This window comes from Hippopotamus amphibius, chromosome 2, assembly GCF_030028045.1.
Source record: "Hippopotamus amphibius kiboko isolate mHipAmp2 chromosome 2, mHipAmp2.hap2, whole genome shotgun sequence".
In the NCBI taxonomy this organism is placed as follows: Eukaryota; Metazoa; Chordata; class Mammalia; order Artiodactyla; family Hippopotamidae; genus Hippopotamus; species Hippopotamus amphibius.
In genome coordinates, this window is record NC_080187.1 from 14,501,134 (window position 1) to 14,524,414 (window position 23,281).

The 23,281-nt window shown below is 42.1% G+C and overlaps 1 protein-coding gene across 8 annotated transcripts in view; it reads right to left on the bottom strand.

Moving 5' to 3' along the window:
- Nucleotides 1-23,281, bottom strand: part of CNTRL (centriolin) — an 81,235-nt gene that overhangs the window by 16,156 nt on the left and 41,798 nt on the right. For 7 of the 8 annotated variants that reach the window (XM_057722175.1, XM_057722174.1, XM_057722177.1 and 4 more), the window contains 16 exons: nucleotides 22,673-22,807; nucleotides 18,778-18,923; nucleotides 18,013-18,220; nucleotides 17,137-17,316; nucleotides 15,145-15,324; nucleotides 14,273-14,389; nucleotides 13,359-13,503; nucleotides 12,649-12,797; nucleotides 10,521-10,701; nucleotides 9,152-9,465; nucleotides 7,507-7,712; nucleotides 5,417-5,609; nucleotides 2,250-2,380; nucleotides 1,971-2,111; nucleotides 1,742-1,868; nucleotides 803-967 (listed from right to left, as the gene is read on the bottom strand). In XM_057722175.1, coding sequence (XP_057578158.1) covers nucleotides 803-967; nucleotides 1,742-1,868; nucleotides 1,971-2,111; nucleotides 2,250-2,380; nucleotides 5,417-5,609; nucleotides 7,507-7,712; nucleotides 9,152-9,465; nucleotides 10,521-10,701; nucleotides 12,649-12,797; nucleotides 13,359-13,503; nucleotides 14,273-14,389; nucleotides 15,145-15,324; nucleotides 17,137-17,316; nucleotides 18,013-18,220; nucleotides 18,778-18,923; nucleotides 22,673-22,807 — 2,718 coding nt within the window. Of the gene's footprint in view, nucleotides 1-802; nucleotides 968-1,741; nucleotides 1,869-1,970; nucleotides 2,112-2,249; nucleotides 2,381-5,416; nucleotides 5,610-7,506; nucleotides 7,713-9,151; nucleotides 9,466-10,520; nucleotides 10,702-12,648; nucleotides 12,798-13,358; nucleotides 13,504-14,272; nucleotides 14,390-15,144; nucleotides 15,325-17,136; nucleotides 17,317-18,012; nucleotides 18,221-18,777; nucleotides 18,924-22,672; nucleotides 22,808-23,281 lie in introns of those variants that run through there. The other variant, XM_057722181.1, reaches the window with a different exon arrangement.

Consider the following 23,281-nt stretch of genomic DNA (forward strand, 5'->3'; position numbering starts at 1 on the left):
GAAATTACTTTAAAATCAGTTCTGTTATTAACTGTCTCATTTCATAGAAATTCCCATTTGGAAACAAGCTCATATTTGTGTTTTATGTCAAGAACAGCACTATATTTTACACTAACATAGTTCAGTATAATAGAAGTAAAAAAGTAATACACTGTCTATGAGGGTGAGTCAAAAATTATCCTTGCTCCGGGTATACTAAAACTCCTATAAATTCTACAGCCAGTGTGTGGATAATTTTTGACTCACCCTCATACACTTAAAATGTATATGCAATATATACTATGAGCAAGGCAATGTGTTCCAGAGAAAAAAGGCTGATTCAGATATATCTCCTGCCCTCAAGGGGCTCAGCACCTTTTGGGAAAGTAAGGCAGGGAACAGAAACATGACCACGAAAGGCTAAGGTGCCCTAGGAAATGTGCAGAGTGCTACCAAACTCAGAATCAAGAGATACTCCCCTCCAGGTTAAAGGAAAAGTTGAAGAAGTCTTCTTAGTGGCATGAAGCTGGACCATGAAAACTGGGTCGGATCTGGACATTCAAAGAAAGGGAATCCCTGGAGAAGAAATAGTATGAGAAAGGCACAGAGGCAGAAAACCTTGGCCATGTCCAGAGAACAACATGTGGGGAGAGCTACCCACGAGAGCCGCAGCATGGAGAGACAACATAACACCAAGCTTGTTATAGAGGCATCAGGATTCAGGAATTTATATTTGCATTTTGGGGAGAACAAATGAAAATATTTCAAAATAAATCTACAGCACTATACTAGGACTCTTAAGAAAAACTATTGAAAAACATACCCTGATGTGATTGCACTTCTCAGCTACTTCAGTTTCTCCCAGTCTCAGCGCTTCCTGGAGGTCAGCTCTGGCCTGGACCATGCTTCCCTGGAGTAGATGCAGCTCCTCCTTTTTATGCCCCAGCTGTCTGTCCAAGACAGCAATCTCCTGCTGCTGACCTGTTACCTGCATTAAAGACAAGGAAAGAATGCAAAGCTTGACAAAGTGCTGAGATGGAGAATATTTAGTCCAGCTAAAGGTTGTGTGGGGAAGTAAGGAGGCAGTCTAATTCTAGTTATCCTAGCTGTAAGAGTCAGGAAGCTTAGGCTGGGGGTGTAGGCCTAAAATGCCTAATAAGGGCCTTGAGCTCACATTGGTACAAACACTCACATCACCGCGAAAACAATACCATAATAACGATTACCTCTCAGGTTACGGTTTTCAAAGAGCTTTCATGTCTATACTTTATTCCAATTGACAACCACCTTGGCAATGGAAGTTAGGCAGGGATTTTAAAAATGAATTCATTTCGTAAATTTAAAACTTACAACTTTAAGAGCAGTACATATTCGGTTACAGAAAAGTAGAAAATGCAGACATGCAAAAGGAAGAAAATAGAAAATATTCACAATCCCCCTTTATCAGATGACCGTGTTTGTACTTTGGTATAGACTAAAAATTCAAACACAAGTATTTGTAAACACATTTAACATAAATGATGTCAGAGCATATTGTGTTTTGAGTCTCACTTACATATTATTCAATAAGTGAGTTGAGATCCAAATTGGGTTGGACTCTATTCTTAACCACCAGGATATATAGCCTCATTTATGCTTTATACTTTATTATGTATCTTCCAGTCTTCTCTACAATCAAACATGCATTACTTTTTATAATCATAACACGAATGCAGGTTTCAAAGCAGCATGAACTGGTTTTTCAAGGCGTCTGCTGCCATACCTGGCTCTTCAGCTTTTCCAGCTCTGCTCTCTTGGCCTGCAGGAGGGTCTCTGACTCTTCAAGGACCTGCAGGTGATGATCCTCAGTGCGTTCTGCGGTCTCGATATCTTTCTGTAGCTTCTGCAGCCTACAAAGCACCAGCAGTACTAGAGCAAACGGGAAGGGAGACAGAGCCCCAAGAGCCACCTTACAGCACCAGCCCTCTGAAGCCCTGCAGAGACCTACTTACTCTTCTGTCAGTTTTTCCTTCTTCTTGTTTAGACACTGGAAGTCTGAGTCTTTTGCTGCAACAACTTTGTTTATCTCTTTCAAGATTTCTTCTTGCTCGATTTTGTGCTGCTCCAAATCCTTTGCGTCAGCCTGGAGCAATCTAAAACACATCGCTTTATTTCCCCCAGGCTCCTTAGACTTGACATGCTTTATTTATCATAAGGCAATTGTTATCCTCTTAGAACCAACCTTCTCATTCATCTCACCAAGCACATCGATGGCTGAGGGAGTCACCTACCTCAGCTGCTGGTCAGCTTTGACAAGGTTAACAGCAGTTTCCTGAGCTCTCCTTTCTAACTCCTCGGCGTCCTTCTCAGTTTGCAATAAATTTCTCTTGGCTTCAGTGAACTTTTCAACAGCATTTTTTGTCTAGAAAAGAAACTGTCATTAAAAGCAATTCAGTCACAATACTCTCTCACAGCTACTGGAATTGTAAATTGGCACAACTCTTGGAAAACAACAAAATACTGAAAGACTGATAAAAAATGTTCATTCACTTTGACTCTCCAATTTGCAAGAAAATATACAGAAGAACTGCTACACAAAAATGCTCACTGTATACTGAAATAATATTAAGAGGACAAATAATTGATTGGGCAAGTGATAATGTAACAACACAATGGAATACTGTGTAGCCTTTAAAATAAGATGACAATGCAGTAACACAGAGGAATGTTAATGATGAAAAGTTGTCTGAAAAAATAAATTTAAAATGGTGCAAGCATTGTAAGAGCAGCTATATAAAACTGTACCTTGTTAACAAATACAGAAAGGCTATGCAAAAATAAAAACAGTCATTTGAGGATGGTGAGATGGTAGACGATCTTTTATTTAAAAATAATCTGGGCTTCCTAGGTGGCGCAGCGGTTAAGAATCCCCCAATACAGGGGACAGGGGTTCAATCCCTGCTCCAGGAAGATCCCACATGCCGCAGAGCAACTAAGCCCGTGCGCCACAACTACTGAGCCTGCGCTTTAGAGCCTGTGAGCCATGACTATTGAGCCCATGTGCTGCAACTACTGAAGCCCATGCGCCTAGAGCCCATGCTCTGCAACAAGAGAAGCCATGGCAATGAGAAGCTTGCGCACCACAACAAAGAGTAGCCCCCACTCACCGCAACTAAAAGAAAGCCCGTGCACAGCAACAAAGACCCAACACAACCAATAAAATAAATAAATAGATTTATAAAAAAAATAATAATAATCTGCAATATTGTTATATGTTATATTTTCATTAAAAAATATCTACCCCAAAACAACAATGACACCCCCAAAAAAAGGAAAAAAAGAAATTAAGAGAGAAGAAAAAAGTGAAAAAACAAATATCTACCCAATTAAGTGGCAAGGAAGTGACTTTACCGATATTCCCTCCACATAGAGATTCTTCCTTTACTCTAGATATTATCTTAAGTAAAACCCCCTTAATCTAAGGATGATTTAATTATAGCTGAGAAACACAACTATTTAATACTTTTGAAGTATTTCAAAATCTTCCTATTCAAGATTTGGCAAAAACATCATTTTTTTTTTAATCAGCTTGGTTTCTTTTTCTGTCTAAAATTAGAGGCTTAAAACAATGTCATGAGAGGTCCAAAAATAGCATATGATTTGCACTTGGTTGAGCAGTGACTCACTTTTCAGCCAAAACACTCAGTGTTGCAGTTACACTCAAGTCAGAGGCGTCTGTATGTGAAGCTCATCTAGTAAATACTCCGTGTGGATGCAAGAGGGTTTGGCCAGCTCCCAAAGAGCTAGATATTCCACCACACTTCTTTCCACTTTGGATAGCTGGTTTCTACCAGATTCATCAGCAAAGCATTGGACAAAACTCACTACACACTACAGAAAGCCAGCCAGGTCTCTAAGTAGTTTTTTATCTCCTTGTATGTCAGGTTTTAACAAGTCTGGCACATTCCTTACAAAATGCAGCACTTTATTCTTTCCTCTTCCTTTTTAGCAAGCTCCCTCCCTGAGTCATTTTGGGAGGATGAAGAAGGAAGAGCTTATTAGCTTCGGATCACTTACTATCTCCGCCAACTACCAGTCTCAGCAATTTTCTTTTATACACCAGTGATACATCTTTCTCTGGTCCTGCCCACACCTATTTTCTCTCACAGTAATCTAACATGTGACAGAAGAGAGAACTGATCATCTGAAAAGAGATGAGGACACTTTTCCATTCTTATTAAAGCCATCACTCACAGAATTTCTTTAATAAATATTTCATTTCAGTTCCCGGGTAATAGCTTTCTATCCATTTAAATCAATCTATGTTGAAATAATATAAAGATAGTAGTTCCTGATGTGCTCCATGTGGATACGGGACTTTTTTTTCATCCTGGAATTCCCATCTAGCTAAAAAAAACCTCTCCTGGTGAGGCAGAACTTGAGCTGTGTGACCCTGGGCTAGACTAGCCTCCCTGAGCTACACGTGTGAACTGGGCAAACAATCATCTTACAAGGTTGCCAGGAAGGTTAAGTGAAGTGGTATTTACAAAACAGCCAACATGTGGCCACAGCAGGAGCTCAATAAAAGGCAGTTTCTTTTCGTCCCCAGCTTCTTCTGTGTTTAAGTCTCAAGAATACTACCTGAGGCCCCAAAATATTTGATTTTATATCACTATCAACTTGGAGAACAAAGTAAGACTAAGTCTTATAAGGTCCGTCATTATTTTATAAGAATATAAGATAGGACTTCCTAGGTGGCGCAGTGGTTGAGAATCTGCTTGCCAATGCAGGGGACACAGGTTAGGGCCCTGCCCTGGGAAGATTCCACATGCCATGGAGCAACTAAGCCCGTGCACCACAACTATTGAGCCTGTGCTCTAGAGCCTGGGAGCCACAACTACTGAGCCCATGTGCTGCAACTATTGAAGCCCATGCGCCTAGGGCTCGTGCTCCACAACAAGAGAAGCCACTACAATGAGGAGCCTGTGCACCTATATGAAGAGTAGCCCCCGCTCGCAGCAACAAGAGAAAGCCCGTGTGCAGCAAAGAAGACCCAACACAGCTAATAAATAAATAAATAAACAAATAAATTTATTTAAAAAAAAAAGGAATATAAGATAGACCTATTTAATAAAAACAGATATCACAGCCCAAATAATTTTTTAAAGACATTCATAGGATAAGGAGGTGGGTTATGTTAGGAACTAAATGACTTTTAGGAGCTTTAAATATGCTACTTCATTTAATTCACACTGAACGGCCTAGGTTTTCTTAGCCTGAATTTACAGATGAGGAAAGCAAAGCTCGGGGACTTTAGTGACTTGCTCAAACCCTCACAGCTCCTTAAAGCAGAGTGCAGCCTGACCTGGATGACTGTGCTCTCCACGTTCTCTTTCTAACCCTTCCTGCTGCCGCCGGGGAGAGCAAGCCGCCCACCCCAAGCATGAAAAGCACATACTTTCTCCGTCGTGCATGAAAGTTCACTCTCGGCTTCCGCCAGCAGTCGGTCAGCCTCCCTGAGCTCTGCTCGCCGTCTCAGGAGGGTCTTCTCGATGCACTCAATTTCATCTACAATATCTTCATGGTGCCTCAGTGATTTTTCCATTTCTAGTTCATTCATAAGCCTCTCAACATTTCCATCAATGAAGTCGCTAAAAAAATCATACATACACACTCATCAAGAGATTTTAAATGTGACAATACAGATACTTGTAGCCTAATGATAAAAAGACGCACAACGATTTTCTAATTTTATATGAGAAGGGATGGGACAGACAGCTACATCTGATTAAGTTCAAGGTCTATGGCATACTGTTGACTATTAAGTGGATAATATGTATAATGTATGATGCAGTTTTGTCCTTTTAAATATAAAGATTACTTTATCGTCAGCACTTGGTCAAGACAATGCTGATATGTCAATTCTTCTGTGGTATAAAAATAAAACAAACCACTGCCTCAATAATCATCCATTCCCTCAAAACCATCCAAAGTTTCTCCTAGAGTAAAATTATGGTGATGATATTTGACAAATTAGAAAGCATAACACAGGACCTGGCAATTTAAGGCTAAAGTCAAAATTACTGGAAAGCATGACTATTTATGACAGAAAAGCATGAAAATAAATTCATCAACGTATTAACAGATTCTTTGTCTTTGAAGGCAAACAGACAATTTTTACTTTTCTTCTTTGAACATTTTTATTCTCCAAATTCCCTAAAATGATCACTTATTATACTTTTATAACTAGGAAAAGAAGTGGTTATCCCACTGCAAAAAATTTCACCGTCCCCATATACACCTACAAAGATGAAATAACCATCCCCCAAACCCTCAAACATTTAGTTCCAACCTTCTCTCGGTATGGCCCTTGGTTTTCCCTGCCAAGGTCTATCACTCTTGCATTTGCTCCTAGAAGGCAGAGACCATATCTCATCCACCTCTATGTCCTCCACAGGTCTCCCCCCAACCCTGGTACCTGGGCCAGTCTGGCTTAAAGGACAAAAACTGGGGAACTGTCATAATCCATGGTCTAGTACAGAAGATGGGCTTCTACACAGCTGACCCAAGCAGCAGATACTGCATTAGCTAGTGGACCCTATGCCAGACACTGGGGCAAGAGAGGGAGGCCCTGCTACTGCCTTCCTGGACATCTTACAACATGGTATGAACAGCACTACGCCCAAGGTTGCCAACTCCAAATTGTGTGAGCCTGAGATGAGAAAGCTTTTGTGTCAGAGGGGATCCCTGACCTTTATCTGGAAAGACACATCGGAGTTAGGTGGAAGCAGATGAGGAAGCCATTTCAGGCAAAGCACAGTGTGTGCAAAGGTGGGGAGGTAGGAGAAGACGTGGTACTCAGGGAAACCACAGCAAAGTACAGACGGCCAAAATAAACACGGCTTGGGAGAGAAGGATAAAAAAGTGAGGCAGGGTTCAGATCCTGGAGGGCAGCATGTATGGTGGTGGGGATGAGACTCACATGGGAGCGTGCACGGTCAGGTCTGCAGCCATGTTGAGGGTGGGATGGAGAGAAAGAAACCAGACCTGAAGGCCTGACCTAGGACAAGGATGACTAAACACTAGGGCAGTGGAGACCAAAGAAGGGGACCAGTTTGAGGGCAGCTGGATGCCGGGGCAGGGGTGGGGGCGGGGGGCGGTGGCTGGTGAGGGAAAGGGAGGTGCTGAGGACACCCAGCATGTTTTCAGCTGGGGTAACTGGGGAGGGGTGGGGTTGCGCCATTCTCCAAGAGCGATTACAAGAGGAGCTGATTTGGATTATTGCCCAAGAGAACTTAGACTCGCAGTGCCCAACGTGCTAATCGCCATGTGCCTATGAATTTAAATTAAATTCTGTTCCTCAGTTCTATTAGCCACATTTCCAGTGCTCAACAGCCACATGTAGCTAAGGCTACTCTTTTGGATAGTACTGATCTACAACATTCCCAAGATCACAGAGAGTTCTACTGGGCAACACTGATTTAGGTTACCTTAATGAACTAATATCATATTCATCTGAATTATAAAAATAAAATGGCTAGTAATTACTTTCGCTGTTGATGTTTCTGGATGGTTCTGTGTAATTCTTCTACTTCATGCTCTAAGTCTTTCTTCTCTTGCAAAAGATCATCAATATTATGATGCAGTTCTTCTATTTCTTTCTCAGACTGCCGCTTGGATACTCTCATCCACCGTTCCTGTTTCTTTGACTTTAAATGCTGTATTATGTCTTCCAATCTAGAAACTTCATTCTCCTGAACAGAGAAAAAAATGCAATACTGAAATAGCACAGGATCTTTCCCCTTTTTCCTGCCAAAAGCTGAAAATAATGGTGGTTAAAGTGGTATCTATGACCTGAAAATAGTGATAGCCTCTAAGACTTCAGCATGAAAAGAAAAATTAAGTCAAGCCAATTTCTTCATGTGCCACAGATGAAACTGATGGACCAACTGCTCTTAGGACTCTTCCATCAGTCCAGCTATGGCTGAGAAACAGTCACCAAGTACCTCCTGTGGATAACGTCTGGCTCCAGAGTTCAGCATCTAGCAGAAGACACAGACACAGAAGTCTCTCCCTCCTCTGGGCACACGGGAGGGGAGTTGGCTGAGAAGGCTGCCTAGAGGAAGGGGTGTTCTGCCTGGTTTTGAAGAATAAATGAAACAGGAAACGACTAAGTGGAAGCAATAATGTGCAACGGTGGGGAGGTATAAAGGCCCACCTGGGGAACTATGGGAACAGCTGGGTACTGGTGGAGGGTAAAAGAACAAACAGAATTGATACAAAAACAGTCTTCAATGAAAAACTGCAGGATAACATGAGTAACTACCATTTCTAACCATGTAAATAACCACAGTCTCTCTGACTGTAGGCACCCAGGTATCCTAGTCCTTTATCTTCCTCTTCATCTGCTGAGGAAAAGGAAAAAATAAAGAGCTCCAGGTGTCTTAAGTTTGAAGGAGGTACTTGTAATGCATTTTGTTTCTTCAGAACCGAAAAGTTATAAAGTAAGCTAGTGATTAGGAAGTAATCATTTCTTGGAATTTAGCCTAGAGGAAAAATATGAAATACAGTAAAAATTTATATATAGTTAAATGAACTACACTGCCTACAAATAAAGAAATGTTAGGTAGCCATTAAAATACTGCTTAAAAACACTTGTAAAACCATGGGAAAACGCTCGTAACATTAAGTGGGAAAAACAGAACAAAAAATTATGTGCACAATAAGATAAGAACTATGAAAAGAAAGAAAGAACAATCATTAACCTCACCACCCAAAGCTAATCCCCACCAAAACTTTACTTTATTCTGCTCTTATGTGTTTATACACAAGCACACATATATATGTGTGTGTACAAGTATAAGCAATAGTATGTGAATATACTTATACATACATATTAATATAGTACTTGCCAATAGAAAAATATATAATAAGCTTCCTAAAAATTGCTAATATCTGGACTGAAAGCATTTTTGTTATAAAACGGTTAAACCAGGTTTGTAGAATGGCCTGGTACCCTAGCTCCTGTCCAGAAGAGTATTTTAATAAGAGAATGCTTGCTCAGTTTTAAACATCAGCTTTACAAACACACTTTGGGAATATAATCCAGGCATAAGTAGGTCGACTCATTAAGTACATAACCCTGTCTCCCATGGAAGCAGTGTGGACAGGGGGTCTTGTGCTTTCCACTTACTAAGTTATGGTGCTCTGGGACGTTGCAGTGCAGAACGCCCATTGGGATGAGGGGGACGGAGAAGCTGGGGGGTGGAGGCCCATATACGATGGGGGCCCCAGCAGGAGGCGGGCCATAAACAACAGTGCCAGGGGTAAGAGGTCGGCTATTGTTGGGCAAGGGAGGAGGTGGTGCGTACAGGGCCATGCCCTGGGGTACAGGAGAGCCATCGGGAAACACAGTGTACATCATGTATCCAGCAGGAGGCACAAATGGGTGGTCCTCTTGGTCATCCAGCTCACTCTCTTCCTGGCTATCTCCTCCACTGTCTGCATCTTGAAACAAAAAAACAGAAGAGAGTTTTATTCCCATGGTTTACTAGGTAAACATGTTCAGTAGAGAACAGCAGCATTTAGGCCAAGATACCAGAGATGCGAAGATAAAATTCTGTAAAAAAAGGTCAAAAGCAGTTTTGAAAGGTAGATCAAAACAGGGATTCAAATTATTTTCACCAGGTGAACTTATACCTGTCTGTTGGGTTTTTTCCATCTTCATTCATTCATTCATTCATTCATTCAGCAACATTTGGGTGCCTGCTTCACGCTACATAAAAGACCAGCAGAGAAGTGCTGTGAGAACCCACAGCTCCCAGCTTTACCACTATCAGGACACACAGCCTCTCAGGTGCTGGTTCGCTTACTTAGCTCCCCTATAAGCAGGAACTAGGTTGGTTTATCACTGATGACAGAGAACCTAGCAGACAGCAGGCACTCAATAAATAGTTTCAGACTGAACAAATTCTCAGAGGGTAACATTTCCATTTTACAGATTAACAGTCTTAGAGCAGCTAAATAATGTGCCTAGGATGACACAGCTACTTAGTGAAAAAGCCAAGATTTATCCCAGGTCTGTCTCTTCCTGCTGGAGCTCTGGAAGACAGACCTGTACCATTTCCTTTCAGTCGAGCCAACTAGTGCCATGACACAAGGATGTAGACTGCCACATTCCAGGGGCGCAGGTGAGGATGCCGCTCAGTCTGCCTGGGTAAGGCAGGGAGGAGGAAGGCTCCAGAAAAGGAGTGTTGTTTGAGAACGTGGGTCTTGCTGAAGGATGAGTAGGAATAGGTTTGGGAGAGAAAGGAAGAAGCAGGACATTCTGAACAGAGGGTTTAAAACACGTAGGTGTGAGAAACACGGCATGCAGCTGGGTATGGCTGACGTGGGAGAGTGATGGGAGGAGAGCCAAGAGGTCATTGGCCAAGACCAGGTCACAGAGGGCCTTGCACAGCAAGCTAAGGAGTTTGGACTGTGTCTTATGCATTTCAGGTAACCAATAAAAGGTTATTAAACAGGCAAGAGAAATGCAACTTCCTTGATGTGATTTAACTTACCTCTATTTGAAAATGATTTATATAACCCACTCCTGATGGGAGAATAAACCCAGTATCCTGAAGCAGGTGGAGGTGCACTGGCTTCCTTCCCATCCTGCCATGGTTTTCTAACAGGAGTTGAGGCTGCGTACTTCAGGCCGACACCAGAGTCCTTGGTGGCCTGGGAACTGTGGCTGGAAACCTAAGATAAATGACAGCAGAACACACTATCTCTCAACAAATAAAAAGGCCAATGTGGAGAAATGTCAAAGTCTAGAGCAAAGCTGAAAAAGATCTGGTTTCTTTTCATATATTATAATTCTCATTTTTCACAGGCAGAAATAAGACATGATTATGTGGTCATATAACCTGCATGGGTGTCATGCAGGTTATATGACCTGCATGAGTCATATGAGTCTCCCATACTCATCTTTCCTGGTGGTTTCTCTTCTTCTGCCTAGTTCTCGATGGCCCAGCAACTACGACCAAGGAAACCAGGAGCTTTCAAGGCAATCTGGGATATCAGTCTCCTGCTGTGCCAGGAGTATGGCGTGGCTTTAGAGCTCCACTGTCACCCTCCCTCTCCTTCCCAGTTGTAGGTCGACCCTTCAAACCCTCATCCAGCTCGGGCTTACAATGTTTTGCTCTAACCTACACTGCTTCCACCTGCAGCCCTGGTTGTGCCAAGGATGTCTGGCTTCCTTTAGATTTCTGGGAGGTGGATCTTAGATTCTGCTCTTTGAGGTTCTGAGTAAGTCTACACAGCCCCGGGGATATGAGTGTGTGGGAGCTTCTTCTCCTGACTACTGCCGTCAGCTGATTCTACCAGGATGTCACCCAATCCCACTGCTTTGGATGAGAGCCACTTATGATCTTTTCCTTCCCACATTCAGCCGCAAACCCTGACATTTTGTCCCCTGAACACCCCTCGATCCAGCTCCACTGCTCTGGCTCAGGCTTCTTCCATCCTTCACCTGAATGAGTTCAAACAGCCACACACAGAGCTCACCCAATGCAAGTCTAGCCTCCATACTCCATCTGATTATTCTTCCTAAACTACAGCTCTGATGATAGTATACACAACTGCAGTTTCCCAAAGCCTACATGATTAAGTGCAAGGGATTCTGAGGCTTATGTATTTATTTATTTGGGCTGTTCCAGGTCTTAGTTGTGGCATGTGGGATCTTCGCTGAGGCTGATGGGTTCTTAGTTTCGGCATGTGGACTCCTAGTTGTAGCATGTGAACTCAGCTGTAGCATGCGAACTCAGCTGTAGCATGCATGCAGGATCTAGTTCCTCGACCAGGGATCAAACCCGGGCCTCCTGCACTGGGAGCTCAGGGTCTTACGCACTGGACCACCAGGGAAGTCCCTTGAGGCCCTTTTTCAAAAAAAGCATGACCCCAATCTAGCTTTCGCAGCTTCACCTTTCACTGTTCCCATCCAGCCCTCCAGCCCCACAGGGCTACTTGCTATGCCTAAACCAACTCTCCTCTTCCTTACAAGCTGTTCCCTCCCTCCTGAAAGCCCATCCTTTGAGTGGTGCTAAGTGCTCACTTCACGCCCCTGCTTGTGAAGTCTTCTTTCCTAAACATCCCCATGAGATGAATCTCAAACATTTCTCTGCAACTGGGGCACAGAAGTCTAGTCTGTTGTCACATGAGTGTCACTCTTTTGTAATTACACTGGGGTGCTTGTCTTCCCCACCAGCCCACGAGCTCTTTGAGAGCAGGGGCTATATGTTCATCATGGTTCCCCACAGAAGCCTCACACTTGACCTAGACCTCAGTACCTAATGAATGTCTGTTAAAAGAAGATGAAATCCAAGTGCGTATTTTTCTGTCTGAGACTGTATATAATTCTACTGCCATTTTCAACAGGCTCTCTGGGCTCAAGTCACTTTATCTACCCTTATAGGATCCTCGTTCAGGGACCCCACAACATACCACCTGAGCATGGATGGGCAATTGCCACATTCCCTGGGAACGCCCTACTTCCATCTCACATAGCACAACACTTACAAACCTCAATATATGGCTTAGCCTAGAAATGTTGTTCTTGACACCTGAGCACAGATCTAGGGACGGCAACTTTGTCATATTTTCTTAAAGAGCATTTAGTACATATCCCCAGCAACACAGACTTCCTACCTTTGACGATGATGGTGGTGGCATAAAGAACCAGTAGCCTCGTCTTCTGAAAGGATCTGCCATGCTGCTGATGTAATCACTCTGGTAAGAAACTTCACGTCGGAGTTCAGCGATTTCTTCCAAAACATCTTCAAAGCCTCCTCTGTTATCTGTGAAAGGAAAGCCATTCTGTGAAGCTGGTTACGAAATCATCTACTTCTTTTCTCTCTCAAAATACAAAAGTGATTCCATGAGAGCCCATGACTTTTTTTTTTTTTTTTTTTTATTATTATTTTATTTTATTTTTTTTGGGGGTACACCAGGTTCAATCAACTGTTTTTATACACATATCCCCATATTCCCATGACTTTTATCAGTTCCTCAAAGCTGCCGTTCAACCTGTCCTTTGGTAGTAAGTTTTCGCTGACGTTTAAAGAGAACAGACATATCCTGCTGCTGTTCACTTACAAAGTGACTCAGAGAAAGAAACGGATTTATAAACATTATTTCTTTTGAAAATACAAAAATAAATCTCTTCTCTCTTTGTAATCAAGTCCCTTGATACTACACTTACATACATTTTTAAAAGTTCTTTATTAATTATCATAGTTCTAAAAATCAAGGATGGAATTGACCTGTAACAGTTAAATTTGCTAAAGGTAAAAAACAAACACGATGATTTAACTTTACAATTACAAAACTACTACCAAAATCAAAGCCCAATACTTTACCAGCCCCGCTGAGGTCTAGCAAATTCCGCAGCCTTGCAATCTCTTTCCTTTGTCTCTCCATGGTCTCATTCAGTTTCTCGATTTCTAGCACCTGTGAGTTTGTTTCTCTGGTGCCTACCTCTACTTTCTCCATTTCGGTTCGAAACTATTAAAAAATCACATAATCAAAGCTGCCAGTGAATATTCTTTCCCAGATGCACGTCTCCGTGCAATATGATTATAATTCTATGATCTTATACTTTATTTTTTTAATTTAATTTATTTATTATATTTTTTGGGGGTACACCAAGTTCAATCACCTGTTTTTATACACATATCCCTGTATTCCCTCCCTCCCTCAACTCCCCCCACCCTCCCCGTCCCAGTCCTCTAAGGCATCATCCATCCTCGAGTTGAACTCCTTTTGTTATACAGCAACTTCCCACTGGCTATCTATTTTACAGTTGGTAGTATGTATATGTCTGTGCTACTCTCTCACTTCGTCTCAGCTTCCCCTTCACCCCCGCCCCCCCAATCCTCGAGTTCACCAGTCCATTCTCTGCATCTGCGTCCTTGTTCTTGTCTTGTCACTGAGTTCATCAGTACCATTTTTAGATTCCGTATATATGAGTTAGCATACAATATTTGCCTTTCTCTTTCTGACTTACTTCACTCTGTATGACAGACTCTAGGTCTATTCACCTCATTACATATAGCTCCATCTCATTCCTTGATCTTATACTTTATTAATGAGGAACTGCATTACTCCTTACATTTAAACCAGGCAATGCCTGGCACGCAGCAGAGGATCAAGTACTGATTGACTACTAGCTGTACCTCAAAATTCTTTGAGATGTCACCTACAGGAGTTTAATCTTTTAGGAACCGGTAAGTACCCAATAAGGAGGCAGTCTCAAGGGGGTACCAGCACTGACCTGCTCCTCTTTATCCCTGAGGAGATTCTGCAGGAGTTCGATCTCTGCTTCTGCTCGGGTCAGATCCCTGGCGGCTTGCGCTGCCTTTCTGCTGAACCTCTCTGTTTCCTGCAGCTCCTACTGGGACGGAGGTGTGAGAAAGGCACCACTGCTATTGCAGGCTGTCTTCTTTCTTCCTCTGAGTCCTCTGCTCTCATCAGATCGCCTGCCTGGCTACCCCACGCATATGCAGTGCCAATTCCCACCTTATCTGTGCTATTCCCATCACTTGGCGGCCCACTCTGGCACTCTGTGGGGGCCAAGTGGGCAGGGTGCTGTGTCAGAAAGAGCAAGGACTAATTTTTTCTTCTCTGTTCTACAGTCTTCCATGACGGGTGTCTCTGTGGACTCCCATGGTTAGATTTTCCCTCCTATGATCTACTGTCTTAATCTCATAAGCATTTGCATCTTATAAAGACTGTAACAGACTTATCTCAGTCAGGAGTCATAATAACCCTGTGAAGTGACGTATTATCATCTGACTGTACAAGATGACAAAGACAAAAGGTTGAGGTTCAGAAGGATCACACGGCGGGCCTTGAAGACCTCTGTTCAGATGTGTATTGACAGCTACCTCCCTAAGCAGACCCCTACACTGTGGGGTAAGGATGGTATGTTTCATCTGATGGTGCCTTTGGGACTCAACAGAGTACAGGACCCACGGCAGGGCTGTGATGGGGGAGATATAATCTTCAGGTCTGAAGAGAAACAGACAACTTTCTGGTGGTTTATAAAAGAGCCAAAGTCTATAACAAGAGAGCAATAATACAAGTTGCTATGTTTTTTGACAGGGGCAGCCCTGGTGGAAACTGGTTCTGTCCGTGGGGACTCACCTCTGCGCGCTCCTTGTTAATTTTCATAACGGTTCCATGAAGGGACTTGAGTTGGTCTTTGGCAATGGTGAGCTCGGCTGCGGCCAACTTATCAGAGGTGGCCACAGCTTTCTTTAGTTTCTTCAATTCTTTATCTAAACCAAGAAACTGCGCCTGAGATTTGGCATCTTCAAGTTTCTTCTAAAATAAAAGAAACATTAGTTAAAGAAATGAATCATTTGTTAGCAATGAATTAAGACATAAGCCTCATGAGGGCAGGGACTCTGTTCACACACCCCAGGCCTAGAACAACAGCTGGTACACAGCAAATGCCCCTGAGAAAATAAATAACATCTGAAATCTGTATGATAACTTAGAATGAAATCAGTACACTTAGTCAAGAATCTTTGTGATCATGAATCCATTCATTTGTTGGAACATTTCTTGGCACCATCAGCAAGCGATGGATCTGCCCCTTGTGACTGCTGAGTCAAGCTCTGGGCGTATGGTAGCGAACAAAACAGACTTGGCCGCTGCCCTCAAGGAGCTTATGAGAGACACATATTAAACAAACACTCAGACAAGCGTGTGACTGACAGTGCGATTACTGCTGTCAAGGGACAGAACAAGGTACTATGTGAGAGGCCAGCAGGGAAGACCTAGATTGGTGGGAGAGGGCAGTCGGGGAGAACAGTGGAGGGAAGTGGTCCAGGAGATGGAATGGCGAGGAGGGAAGACAACTTGGGAATTCTCAGGAACCGAGAGACGCGGCACGGTGAGAAAAGGAGAGAGCACAACAGAGGGGAGTCACGCAGGGCCTCAGAGGCTGAAGAATTTTTGTCTTTATCCTAAACACAACAGAAGCTGCTGGAGAGAAAGGGCGATGGGGAGGGACTAATAAGAGCCTATTCATGTTTTTGGAAGAGGGTGTTGGCTGCTCTGCACAACAGGTCATGAGTGGAAGTAGGGGACTGTCAGGTGGCCACAGTAGTTGTTCAGAAGTGAGGTGATGGCTGGATGAGGGTGGTGGCACTGGAGAAGGCCAAAGTGCAAATATTCCAGAGAGATTCCGGAGGCAGGACTGATGGGTTCTCAGTGAAGCATGAAGCAGGTCATTCACTGGGGCTGGGAGAAGGGAGAGGGTAGGTGTGAGGTGTGAGAAGGTACAAAACAGTGCAGCACAGGAGTGAGCTTACCAGAGAAAAGGGTAACATGGCCATCTGAGGTTGGCCAACTTTTACAGTGTTACCACTATGCCTGGATGAGTGATTTTTTTCTTCAGGAATACTTAACCATGGTTGCAGGGCTAAAGAAAGCAGATAGTGGCAGTTTTGTCATAGAAGATAAAAGAGCAAGGGATTCGAGGATATTTGCAAACAATGGTGATAGTGGAAGACCATGGAATTTAAGTTGGACAAGGAAGAAAGTAAAGCCAGGAAAGCCTAACACACAGAAAAGGTGGGGCTAATGCACTGGGATTATCAAGAAGGTTAAAAACCATCCATGTGAGGGTGCTGACAGGAAAAGAGGTTATGATCAGAGTGTGATGTTTCAGCTCGTGACTTCGGAGGTGCTGGGTGCCACTTCTGAGCTGGATAAGGTCTGGGGTGTGACAATGGGAGTAGGTGGCTGAGGTGGCTTTGGAGAAGTTCAAAGAGAGGCCAGGGTATTAGAAAGAAAAATGAGGAGTTTAATAGCAATTTCGCACAGATATGTTCTGTTTGGCAAGGGGTTTTAAAGGAGGCAAACTCATCCCAATAGCGTTTAAGTACCACCTAAGTGACTCTCAAGTCGCTCCTTACATCCCAATTCTCTTATTTCCATCTATCATGACACCCTTGTCTCAGGCCCTGGATTCGATGACATGCATCCAGGTTTCTCTAGGTCAGGTCCACCTCTGGACCAGCAGTGCAGCCAGAGGTGACCATGGATCACGCCCTCTCAGTTGCCCCACTGCTGGGAGTAGGACCCTGGCATCGGGGACTCATGTGTCTCTTTCCTAGTCTTGCCCACCTTCTTCTCTAACTCTTGGAGTTGGGCCAGAATTCTCTCCTTCTCTTCATCAGCTTCCTGAAGCTGGAGATCTGTAAGGCCTTGGATTTCCTCCATACTCTTTAGATTTTCTTGTAAATAGTGAATTTCATTCTCTAACTGCTGAATTCTTGCTTCGTGTTGCCTCTTGTCGAAATTAATCTGTTAGGAAATCAAGTTTCAAAGATGATTTTTAAGCAAAATATGTTTTGAGCAAAATAAAAACCTTCTAGAGAATTATATTTCATTTTACTAAAGAGTTATCTGAAGTGGTGTACTGACGAGTTACTGGGGATGGCTTTATCACAACTGGGCTCTAGGATCCATTTTAATGCTTGCCTCATCATTAAAATAATGACATCCCAAACTCAGATTCTGGCACTACACCACACTCTAGCAATGTGGTGTTATTTACCTGCACGTTAAGAAGCATCTCTCGCTTGCTTCCAAAACAAGGAAAACACAGTGTCACAAAGAAGCCAGACTTTGACATCAGTGATCTCATTTAGGGTTGAATTTTAGTCACACCTAGTTTGACTTATTAGGAGTGAAACTAACAACAATTACATGGTATTTTTTTTTTAAAGTATACCTTTATTTATACCTTTATAATTACCTTTATTAAGATATAATTTACACAATCATCCCCCCCGCCCCCCTTTCTTTTTTGGCTGCACTGCACGGCTTATGGGATCTTAGTTCCCTGACCAGGGCAGTGAAAATGAGGAGTCTTAACCACTGGATCACCAGGGAATTCCCTACACTGCATTTACATGAGAAAGGAAGCACTGTAATTTGCTGAAAGATATGAATGTTTTCTGAACACCTCCCTCCGGCTGCCTCTTGCCCTCCTCTTACTCGTGCTTCCAGGGCTCTCTCACAGGCCTGCCTGAACTCTTCTTGTCCGCTGGCCAGCTTCTCCTGATGCAGAGCCATTTCTTCTTGGAGTTTTCTCTCTCTCACTTGGGCTTCCTCTCTTTCCCACTGGGAATGTGTAAGGATTTCACTGAATTGTTTCTGCAAATCAGCAAGACTCTTCCCTAAGACATCTGAAGGATTATGGATTCTGGTGAAGGGGGAAAAAAAAGATGGTAGAAGTGTGACATTTTATTTTTGATGCTGGAAGCAAACATATTGGTAACACTAGTGCAGGAGTAAAGAGTTGTGAGGAATGGGACTGTGTCAATCCTAGCAATCATTGTTTTATTAAATGACTGTTGCCACTCTGAAAGCACAGGCTCCTAACAGGCTAACAATGTGTGTTCAAAGAATAAATGCCCATTTCATGTATTCAAATTAGCCTCAGTTTTCTTTTGATATTTGTTTTCTATTTAAAATGCATAATGTGACTCTACTTCCTGACCATCTGCAATGAGCTTTCAAGAATGAGTTACTCGTAAAATCTTTGTGTTTCTTTAAATAATACCAAAAAGTATAAAAGATTAAAAAAATCAGTGACAGACAACTTGAATTAAGCAATCTGTGTCTCAATCATGGCACTATAAGGAGAAGCCTTACAAAAGAACTCAGCCTTTAACAGCAGCTGGAAAGGTGATTTTATCACTGAACCCCACATTCTCAACTCAGCCCACTCTCTACCTGGAGGCCTTGATCTTCCATTACCTCATCTCCCCAGCTCCTGATTTCAGTTTTCTCCTTAGCTCATCTACACGAGCTGCCACTTCTTCCGGACGAATCAAGCCATCCACTACATGGTTAAGGTGATTCTGGAAATCTTTTAGTTGCTGTTTTAACAGGTTATTATCATCCTGTGGAGGGGGTAAAATGGAGAGGGGTAAAAATTACCAAAACAAAATGAAAATACACACATAAACACACACAGCCCGTATCACTTACCATATAATAGTTTCAGTCAACCCTCCCTATCGATTTTTTAAAAACCCTTTCCACTATGGCTGACAACATCTGAATCTATTGATTAATCCAAAGTCACAAAAGACACAAACAAGCATTATCATCTGTCCTGATGTGAAAGTGCCTATGAACACTACCTATGAATGTCTTCTTGCCAAAAAGTAAATAACCTGAATCTAAATAAGCCCCCATATGTGACATAAGAACATGTTAATCAATGCCACAGGGATGCAGCCAGCAAAATCTAGACTATGGGAAACTCTACGGACAAACACCTGGTTTTCTTTAGTACGTAACAAAGGGGAAAAAAAAAGAGCAAACCTAGAGATTACAAGAGACTTAAGAACTGAGTCAACCAAATGCATTGTGTGCACCTTATTTGGATTCTGATTCCAATAAAACTTCTCTAAAAAATTTATGAGACAATGTGAACATTTTGTATACTTAAGGCATTTGATGATATTAGGGAGTTACTACAATTTTAAGGTGTAACAATGGCACCCATGTTTATGCTTTTTCTACCCCAGCCATGTAGCACGGCTTGCAGGATCTCAGTTCCCCAACCCGAGATTGAACCCGGGCCACAGCTATGAAAGCCCTGAATGCTAATAACCACTAGGCCACCAGGGAACTCCCCTATGCTTCTTTTTTAAAGCCCTTATTGAGACTTCCCTGGTGGCACAGTGGTTAAGAATCTGCCTGCCAATGCAAGGGACATGAGTTTGAGTCCTGGTCTTGGAAGATCCCACATGCCTTGGAGCAACTAAACCCACGAGCCACAACTACAGAGCCTGTGTGCCACAACTACTGAAGCCCACACACTTGGAGCCCGTGCTCTACAACAAGACAAGCCACTGTAATGAGAAGCCCATGCACTGCAACAAAGACCCAACAAAGCAGAAAAAAAAAAAAAAAAAGCTCTTATTTTTTTTAGAGATACATACAATAGTATCAGATAAAATCAGAAGTTTTGGATTTACTTCAAAATAATTCAATGTGTGAACAGGTGTGAAGGGTGGGGTGTGGAGGGTATTACAGATGAAATAAGACTGGCCATGTGTTATGGATGAAGTAAGAAAGGCCACGTGCTGAAATTGTTGAAGATGAGTGATACATACATAAGATTTCATTTTAGTATTCTATTTTTGTATATGCTTGAGAATGTACATAATTCAACGTCAGGAAAACAAAAACAAAAATCACCTTCTGTAATACTCAGCTTTATCTGCCAATCAACTGAAAAATGGAACGTCTAATACTGAAGCTTCTCTAATAGCTTACCATTCTCTGTGGGAGTACTTGTTATATGCTAGCATATTTCCACTAACAAACTAATGAACATATCTAGACTCCAGAATTAAATCCAGACAATGCCTCTTTCAAGTAAAAAGAAACTGCTAAAATTTCCCTAAATTATACAGAAAAATAGTTCTATGGCCTAAGCTACTGACTGTAGTCCTCTGAATACCTATATTCTATTATATTCTATTACTTAAGTGATTAATTTTCTTCAAACTTGGTATAACACTGGGCTTTTGTTTTGTTTTGTCTTAACCGATTAACTAAAATGGAGAATTCAGCACTGCAATGAAGGTGCCTCTCCACCTGGAGTCGCCTCTGTAAACTGTCCCTGCCCTTTGCCCTGAGGCACCCACATGTGCACTACTGTCTAACCTTGGCCACAGGTGATCTGACCCCCGGACAGCCAATCCACTGACTAGCCAGAAAACAAGTTCTCACTCTCTTCAAAATCTGAACCAAGATCCAGTCCAGCAAGCCTGAATGAGGGCTAGACCTGTAAAGTTATGTCATCTCAGGATTGGGGTTGATGCTGGGCCAAATACAATGCCCTGGGAGACAGGGAAGGAGAAATGAGAGCTGCATAAGCCCTGAAAGGTTGATGGAGCAGCTCTGGTCACTAGCAAGCTGTCTGTCTCCTTTTTTTTTTTTTTCTTTTTAAAAAAAATTTTATTAGAGTATAGTTGATTTACAGTGTTGTGTTTCTGCTGTACAGCAAAGTGAATCAGTTATACATATACATATAGCCACTCTTTTTTAGATTCTTTTCCCATATAGGTCATTATAGAGTACTGAGTAGAGTTCCCTGTGCTATACAGTAGGTCCTTATTAGCTATCTATTTTATTTTATTTTTTAAATATATATATTTTTAAAGCTCTTTAATGGAATATAATTGCTTTACACTGTTGTGCCAGTTTTTGCTGTACAACAAAGTGTTTCCTTCCTTGAGCTAGTGTTAGTAGGTTTCGCTTCATTGCAATCTAATGATTTCTGACAAAGAGAAATGTAGAGTGAGTTTAACTTGTCAGGAGGATAGCAGGCCAAGTAACCAAAGGACCTGTTTCCAACTAAGAGTCTCACAGCATGGACCAGCATTCTGGAAAGCTGACCTCAGTTGCTACCTTGGAGAGAAGGCCCCTGAAGTCCTTTTCTTTCAGAGATGTATACTGAAGAATTTATGGTTGAAACAAAGATGTATGAGATTTTCTTTAAAATATTCCAGCAAAAAAAAAAAAAAAATGTGGAGTAACTGAAACAAGAATGGTGGAATGCTGACAATTGTTTAAGCTGAGTAAACAAAACGGCATAAGGCTACCTTCTCTCTGATTTTGTGATTATTTGAGAATTTCCATAGTAAAAGTAAAAAATAATAATACCCAACATGCACACACAACTCACACAAGAATGGAAAATATGTATATCTTTTATGGTATCTGCTTCAGAAGCTGAAATGATAGCAGTAAAAATTAAATTCTGGGTAACTAGATTTCCTTAAACTTTGAGGAAAAAAATATTCAAGGCATTGTTAGAAGAGAGAGAGAATTTGGGAGAGCTTTACTCTTACTCGTCACAAACCCCCTACATGAATTTTTGGAGCCTTCCCCCAAACCACAATAACTCTGCCCGCTGATTTCTGGTGAAGTACAACAGCTGCCACCTCAGTCAGCTACGTGGCCTCTGACCTCAAAGATCTGGAAAACCGGTGTGTTGATCCAGGTACTTGTTTGTTCAGACATCTGTCCCCTTTGAGAGCATTTAATTACCTGGAAAATCCTGTCCACCTGCTTCTCCTGCAGTTTGTTGGGCAGATTATTGTGACAATAGCTATAAAAATCGTCTGCAAAGAAAACTCTCAAAAATGTACAATGACTGCATTTTTAATGACATTCCTTCTGAGAAGGGGACTGTGAAAACTTTACGATTAAGAAGTTCTACCACAACCCATTCTAGTTAAATTCCTGGATAATTACAAAGATATTTCCGTGGAAGAAGAATGCATCAATCTGATCATTTTAGCTCAGTCTGATAACAAAGCCACTTCTAGAAGAAATGCAAGCTATTGCTGTTGCCCATGAGTTTACATCGTGTTCTCTGTTTACTATCAACAGTGCTTCCATCTCTTAGCACCATCATAACAACACAAAAGATACGCATATTAATAATCTTAAAACGATGGGCTCACAAGGGAACAGAGGCTACGGTACCATCCCACCCAGAATTCCTTTATTCTAATAACTCAAGTAGCTTATGACATGTAAGAGCAGGTTGTGAAGTGTCTGACATAAAGATGGCAACATCTCTGGGTGTCCCATATAAGAATGTATTTGGAGCCAAAAAGTCTACCTGTAGCTGTTTAAGTTGGGTGCGGAGCTCACTATTCTCTTGTTCCTTTTCTGCTGAGAGCTGGGCTTTTCCGAGGGCATTCTTGAGGGCTTGTTTTTCTTTCTCAAGTTCTGTCTGAAGAGCTGATTGTTCTAACTATTCCATAGTGAAGCAATGATACAAAAAAGTAAAAATAACAATAATTTATGATCTAATAAGGCATAAGTTTATATACATATGCAATCCCTTGGGAGCTATGGTTTTATAACTCCTCAGTTTTACATGTATATCCCCAAATTTAAAAGCCCAAGGTAAGTTTTTCACATGCCTCCTTAAACTATTAATACATAAGGAAGAGTAAGCATCAGAATCAGCTAAGCCCAGATACACCAATTCAGAATCTCCAGGAGTGAGCCCAAATACCTACCTTTAAAAGCTCTCTGAGTGATTCAACAATTACTGCTCTCCTTTCCCTCAGACCAACATTTCTCACACTGTGGTCCTAAATACCTGCATCAAAATCACTTGGTGCACCTGTTAAAAACGCAGATGCCTCGACTCCCTCTCAGACTTGATGCGCCAGAATTTCTACAGCGAGGCCCAGGAATCTGCATTTAACAAGCATCACAA